Here is a 7,877-nt window from a genome sequence, read left to right on the forward strand (position 1 = left end):
TATCCTAGTATGTAACTGTGCAAATATCAGGTCTTTGTGATTCTTAAAACTGTTTTTTTCTTTTAGTGAGAAGCTGTGATGGCACAAGGAGGCACAAGCAAGTTTCAAGTCGTTGGAGTTACGGGCCGTCATGAGGTTTTTGTTTCTCCAGGGAAAGTCAGCAAAGGACATTCACACTGAGATGTCACAAACACTGGGGGAGAAGTGTCCTTCCCTGGAGAAACAAAAACTTCATGACGGCCCGTAACTCCAACGACATGAAACTTGCTTGTGTGTCACTAACAGAAAAAACAAAGACAAAGAATCGCAAAGACCTGATATTTGCACAGTTTCATACTAAGATATTGGGCTGTCATATGCCCCCACACTCATGTGATTAATTCATCTGGAAATGGGCAAAGCCAGGAACTTCTCAGCACCCCCTCTTATGTTTCATATACCCATGAGATGAATTCTTCATTACAGGTCTCTGAGGGAGAGATGCAGCACTTGGCCCAGGAAGAGCCACAGTTTGCAGCTCCAGAACTATCCTCAAGGGACATCTCTCCGGCCCCCCTGGATCTGAATACTGAGCAGCGAGTACCTGATGGACGGATAAGCGCTACAACTGCCACCGTCACCACACATCTGATACCCGGTGCCCAGACATTGGCGGAGGAGCCTGGAAACCCAATGGCAGCTGTTGCTGAAGATGGAGAAATAAAGACTCCAGAGAAGAAAAGTTACCCAGAAATCCCAGAGATAAGCATGGACCCTGGGCAGAGATCACACAAAGCTACAGAGGATTATGGATACATCCTGACGGACCAAAAGTGAGCAACTTTAATATTATTACAAAGTGTCAGGGCTGCAATCAGAGGAGGGGGATACTGGGAAGTCTCTGACCAAATTTGGGGGGTAGGAGACCGTAGCGTTCCATTTTGGGATTAAAGGGGGGCTTGTCATTTGTAAGGCAGAATAGAATGTTAGGGAAGAAAAGGACATTGCAACACTTCCCTTCCCCACCACCATTTTTTATTACAATACCATTGTCATCTGCATTCGCAAACATTTCTGCATCCCATTTAAAGAGGAGGAATTTAGAGCATGGAATAATTAGAACCCCCAGTTTGTGTTGCTGTTTGTGTTCTCACTGGGGAGAGTCTCTATTATTTATAATGGCCAAAGTCACCAAGACAGAAAGTGATGGGAAATGTGGAATATTGCAATCGCAAGGGAGAACATATCCGATGGAGACAAATGCAGAATTTAAAGAGTGGTCTATGTGGACCATTTACACTCATTTCTTAGTTGAGTTGAGTCTCCAGGAAAGAAAGTAAAAAGAAAACTCACCAATATCAGGACATAGATAATAAATAGAAATTGACAGGGATTTTAACCCTTCCCTAATTTATTCACTACTAAAAAGAAAAAAAACAACTATGCATACACTCTAAACTTAAAGCTGGTTAAGAGGAGGAGATCACCAAATGGATTAGATATAAATGAAAGCTGAAATCCACACTAATCCCCTATAAATCCACCCAATTTTGATATTTTTTTTTTTATTTTGGATAGCACTGAGGATTTGGGATTTATGATACCACTGAGGATTTTGGATGGCTCTGAGGTTTATGTATAGCACATTGGTTATTGGATTTTGCATAGCACTAAGGATTTTGGATAGTTCTGAAAATTTTGTAAGACTGGGATTTTCACCATTAGGGATCCCTTGAAATATATTTCGGGTCCGCTTACACTGTTGGCCATTGTGAAAAATGTCATTCTTACAGATCATTGCAGAGCCAAAAAGATCATTGGGGTCACTAACATTGGCACAAATTGACCATTCTTGTGACTTTGAGATGCCTTTTGTATAGATGTCAAGAGCAGCAAATATTATATTTTGGTGGACAAATCCCTGAATACAGCAGATAATATCTGTAGAATATATTACTGGGTGGGAGGGAGTCTGATTTCTGCCCAGTGCCCCCTCTTTTCTGATCTCAGCCCTGCAGGTTTCTGCTTTGCACATTGTTCTGCTTGAGAAATGACAGGCATGGCATAAACAAGGCACATGACCAAATCAGGGTAATTATAGCAATTTTATGCGATTATTCCAGAGCATTGCAAATGAGTGTTCTGAATTACGCAGGGAACACAATGTAACATTAGAGATTTGAAAAAAAAACCTTCTTGCTCGATTTAGTGTTCCGTGAATAAAAACTGAAATAAAAAAAACAATTCCCAGAAGTGTATATATTGTACTTTTTTTAGATATTAAAAATTGATCAAAAAAATGTAGAATGCAAACATAAAAGTTTGAGCTTTATGTAAAAGTTAATACATATGGCAATATGGAATAATTAGCAGTTAACTTGGGTGAGTTTATTACATGTAGCCTGGCTTGTCTATGATGATAAAAGCTGAGTTCTGGTTGGTTTTTTAGACTGAAAGGGTTGGAACATCTGCTGTTTTTTTATTAATGTCTGCATACTCATTGGAGAGATTTCCCATCACTTCTTGTCCAAAAAAAGTCCTTGTCTACATGGATACAGTAATAAAACCTCTACATTTACTTTATTTGTTCCAAAGTAAATGCCTATGTAGGGCAAAATAACAGGCATATCCAAAGTATGACCAAGAGTTGGTGGACTCCTGACCATCACACCCATATAAGTTTGTTAGGCATTCCATTCCAAAACCTTTGGGAATTTTATTTGAAAACCATGGTCATTATTTTGAAGCTCCAATAGGTTCTGGGAAGTTTTAAAGTTTCTGTGAGGCCCATTTGGTCAAAAGATAATTTGTAGGATTAGGTTCTGCTTTATGACAATGGTGTTTAGTATGATTGAAGTCAGAGTTAGGAACACACAAATATCACACAAATAACATTATACTAGAGGCAGATAAGTAAATCAATATGCAACCCGAATTAGAAACCACAGGTCAAGGGACTCTTACGGAAAAGGGTCAGAGACTGCTGTGGGTATGGTGGGACAAATTGTCCTACGAAGGGCCATAGCCCTGGGCTCACCTCCAGGCTCTCTGCAGGCCGATTTATATCTCCTCACTATTAAACTATCTGTATGATGTTGGCTTGCTAGACAGGAGACATAGTCATATTGAAACCTAATAGAGTCTCCCTCAAAGTAAAAGATTGGGTGTGCACATTTGTCTAAAATGTCTTGTAGGCTGTATAATTAGCAGTACCCAGCACTTAAACTCAATCATTTGGAGATGGGTCCACATACTTTAGGTCATATAGTGTAGTTGGTCATTGTGCATACAGAGCCTGGAATATCACAACATCCTAGGGACACCCAGATATCATGCTAACACCATTATAACTAGAGGCCAAGGCAAGACCAAGTTACTCTTGCAGAAAAGGGTCAGAGACTGCAATAGGGAGGGTGGGTCAAATTGTCCTGGGAAGGGCCATAGCCCTGGGCTCACCTCCACCCCTCTGCCTTTCTCCGTAGGCCTCTGAGCCTGATAAATGGGGTTCGTCTGTTGGAAATCCTGGCCCAGCGAGTCCATCTATCCACTTCCAGCTTCATCAACATCAGGTGAGGAGGAGCAACAAGGTTAAGGTGCCTACAGACAGACTTTATAATCACAATACAAAGTAGAGAGATAAAAGTTATTGTACCAAGCAGGGCGGGTCTAGATCACAAGATATTCTGATGTACTTTAATTTATGTTTAGCTGGTAGTTTTCCTGTTAAACTCAACTGGATTTGTTCTGTAATGTTGAAGATGGTTCTTTGGTTTTCCAAGCAGTTCCTTGAGTGTCCAGGTCATACCCCAGAATTATACGCACAGGGGTAACCTATTCACCATAAACCTAACAGCATAGGATATGTCAGGTCAGATGTTGCTAGTGCAAGGATATGATGGGAGGTGTGAAAATGTGTGGGAGCACCTTCTTCAAAATACACCATCCCAATATACCAGAAGTCTGGGGCTAGTGTTAAGGAATCAAGTAGCATGGTTTAACCTGTTATCAAATCACAGGGTAGACATGCTAAAACTGCACTATATGTGAATGACGTATGGGGTCTGATTTAATAAAGTGCCCCAAGACTGGAGAAGATAGAATATCATGGCAGAAGCTGGGTGATCCAGCAAACCTGGAATGGATTTCCTGAAAATCATTTGCAATTAGTTGGCAAATGTTTTCAATTTTGGACCATAATTAGAGAGGGATCTTTCCTGCAATATATATAAAATGCGGGATGCTTTGTGATCTGCATACCATGTCTACCCTTATTTCTTTGCATGATGGGACAGGCCAATTGTTCGTGGTCCTGGGTGGCTCTCTTATAAATAAATATATATATATATATATATATATATATATATAAAGAGCACCCAGCTCCCATAGCCCTGGCCCTTGGTGTTTCTGCTTTGCTGGTGCTTGCAGCACCTGTTGAACCGTTATGTGGTGCTTTGGATCAACTGTGGGTTTAGGCTGCAGCCGCTTTATCCTTGGGACTTTACTGGGTTACCAAAAAAACATAAAGCTTTAAAAAGTTTTAAACACATTTTAAATAATTTACATTTTAACCAATACTGGAGATTTTCTTCCTAAACCCAAACAAATCAAAATATTAAAATAGCTTTGCATTTTGGGTGACAATTTTTACATAAAGTCGACACAAGCGAGGGGAGATCCCCTAAGATCAACTTCCTCCAAGCATCTTCCCGCCAATAGTAGTAATTAGGTAAGCCAAAAACATTTTCCCAGCAACATAAGAATTGTGAGCTACCAGCAACACCTATTTGGAGGGTGAATAGCATGGATGAAAAGGTTTCCTAACTAGTATGATCATATGATCTTCCTCCCGCGGGCTCAGAGTATTTTAAATGGCATCCTACAGGTTGGCTGAAAGCATAGCCAAAGAAAAAGAGGAAAAAGAAGGGACAATCCAAAATGTGAAGTTGCCATCAAAACAGTTATAAAGAATTCTTCTGATTGGGACATTAAATTGTTCTTCTTACTTTTGGCGGTGTCTATATTTCTGAAAGTGAAGAGAAATTTCACCAAGGGCATGCAGGTGGCAAAAGCTGAAAGGGGTTACCCCTCATCCCAACCCTATTTGTGGAGCAGTTTCTGCCCCTAAGCCCCTATAGGATTACAATGTTTCTTTTATAAATAAAAAAAAAAAGGTCTTAGCAAAATGACATAGAAGAAGATATAGTGTGTAATTTGCACTGACAATGTTGGGTGGTATCACCAATCTTATCAATGCTATGAATACCTTCAGAGTAAATTCAGATCATGATCAACTCGTTCCCTACTCTGACCTTTTCCTTACTCTATCCAAGAGTAAAAACAAAAAAAAAATTTAGGCTTTAGGAAATTTACTAAACTTCATTTACTGTGCATGGGCAATGGGTTTTTATGGGCTTTACCCTGTTTTGTTAATATTAAAAAAATGAAATTCATGTTATTAAATTCATAGTTGTAGTTAGCATTTCATTGGTGAGGTCTGTATTGCTCATACATGTTGTTCTCTTTGCAGTGTGGCTGGATCTGCTGTGACTTTCAGGATACGAAAAAATCACCAAAATTTGACCTTGGCGGATGTAGCAGACCGAGCAGGTAGATGATCTTTCTGCAAATTGCAAGTGTTATTTGCGCCAGAGGAAAATGTATTTGCCTGGAGTTTAGCTTTGAACTTCTTATAAGTGCTGTTAAGACCTTGAAAACTTCTATATATAAATATAAAATAAAAGAAAGGTTGCAATTTACAGCAAAATTACTTTTGTAGTGTAAATATACTGTATAACATATACAGATAAGGAATTATGCAATACCCTACATTGGCCACAAAGTGGCGTCATAACCACCCATCTTTGCATGAGGAAATTTGCAATGTAAATCATACTGACAAAGCTGGGTGGTGTCACTGATCTTGTTAATACTGTTAATAACTCCGCAGTATTGATTCTGAATAAATTCCCATCAGTATAAACTCATTGACTTCAACTCATTCATAGATCAGGTTTTGCAGATCAGGTTCATGCAATACTCCTATGATGTAGTCTTACAGCAAACCCTTTGTAAAAAATTGAAAGTAACACCCCACCCTGTGGTAGACAGTGCGTGTCTAACCTTGCACTTATTGCCTGTTAGGGCTACACCCTCCAGCAGGTTATGTGGGGTTACCCAGGTGCAGACTTATATATATTGCATATGAATTCCACTAACAATTTGCCCTGATTGCCGTCTCCAAGAAAGGAAGAACCTTGGTGATCCAGCAAACCTGGACTGGAGCTGGAGCATTGAAAACATTTGTCAACTAATAACAAATGATTTTTAGGGAATGCATTTCAGGTTTGCTGGATCACTCAGATTCTCCCATGGTCGTCTATCTTCTCCAGTCTTGGAGAGCTTTAACAAATCGAACCCTATATTTCACTAAAGTAAATAAAATGAATAAAATGGTTTTATGTTTTAATGGTTGATTTTCTCCCCCTATTGCTCTAAAAATATGTGTACAATTCATCCCCATAAAAAAAAAAAATGCATGTGGCAACATTTCCTGCTCTGCTATGAATATTATCCTTTGTAGCCACCTCATGGTGCTGTAGAAAGCTGAGACTACAAGTGTATATACCCATGTCCATAATACACAATGCAAGGAATCATGGGATGTGTAGTTTTTTTTAGTTTTTTTAGCAGGAATCTGATATTTCTGCCCTCTAGTGCTTAGCTAGAACCCCAGAAAACCCATGACACCATCATTTGGAACTGTGATAGCAGTTGGGCTGAGCAGTGAACTAGTGGGGAGACCTCAGCACTGGTGACCTTGATAGATTGACCTCATCATATTGTTAAAGAACAACCTACATATATGTTTGGGATAGAAATGAACTCAAAACGTTTTGCTGTCTGCAATTTACAAAATACATTATTGTACACTTTATTTATTTCATATTAGGGTTAATAAGGTCAGTATCTCATTTTATAACCAGGAGCATTACCCCCTCGCCCCATTTCTCCACTCTTCCAGGAAATCTTTTCATAGGACGTTGGAGTGTTTGTGGAATATTTACCCATTCAGCCAAAAAAGAACATTTGTGAGGTCAGGTACTGATTCAGGATAAGAAGATCTGGATCTCAATTGACGTCAGGGCTCTGTGTGGGCCACTCAAGATCCTTCATACCAAGCGGGTCCATCAATGGCCCTGATTTATTAAAGCTCTGCAAGACTGGACAGGATACACTTTCATCAGTGAAGCTGGGTGATCCAGCAAACCTGGAATGAATCTGGTCCAGGATTCAAAACATTTGGTGCAAATAGCAAATAACTTTTAAGAAACCTGGATCTTTTATACTCAGCTTCACTGATGAAAGTGTATCCTCTCCAGCCTTGGAGAGCTTTATTAAATCAGGCCCATTGTGTGTTTGGAGCTGGCTTTGTACACATTCATTGTCCTGCTGGAACAGAAAAGGGCCCCTAACCAAACTGATGCTGCAAGGTCCACAATGGGTTTGTATAATGTAGAATAGCCTGCACCTTTTACTGGAAACAGCTGATCTCTCTGAATGATCCCCTTACCTTTTGGAGTAGATGTGAAGGTCAGGTCTCTATGAGTTATGGATATCTGGTTATTAGTATCCAGCCATATTGTTTTTGTTGAACGTTAAGTGTCAATGTTGTCGGTTGCATTTATAGCTTTGGTGTAAAGGGGGATTGTTCTTGCTGCAAAAAATGGAATCTTCTTGCTGCAGTGCCAACCACAAATGCCTTCTAGTTGCATGCAATGGAATCAACTTTATTGTTTGGTGAATCAATATTCATCAGGATATTGATAACACTGGTCAACAAACATTTTCTTGCCAAACAGATTAAAGTCATTTTAGTTTATGTTTGATGCACAGATTCC

At 39.5% G+C, this 7,877-nt stretch overlaps 1 protein-coding gene across 1 annotated transcript in view; it reads left to right on the forward strand.

The window, feature by feature from the left end:
* Positions 1 to 7,877, forward strand: part of PTPRN (protein tyrosine phosphatase receptor type N) — a 51,770-nt gene that overhangs the window by 21,316 nt on the left and 22,577 nt on the right. The window contains exons 8-10 of the mRNA XM_072419082.1: positions 402 to 812; positions 3,462 to 3,548; positions 5,507 to 5,586. Of these exons, the coding sequence (XP_072275183.1) occupies positions 402 to 812; positions 3,462 to 3,548; positions 5,507 to 5,586 (578 nt within the window). The remainder of the gene's footprint in view (positions 1 to 401; positions 813 to 3,461; positions 3,549 to 5,506; positions 5,587 to 7,877) is intronic.

Source organism: Pyxicephalus adspersus, chromosome 7 (genome assembly GCF_032062135.1).
Source record: "Pyxicephalus adspersus chromosome 7, UCB_Pads_2.0, whole genome shotgun sequence".
Taxonomy (NCBI): domain Eukaryota; kingdom Metazoa; phylum Chordata; class Amphibia; order Anura; family Pyxicephalidae; genus Pyxicephalus; species Pyxicephalus adspersus.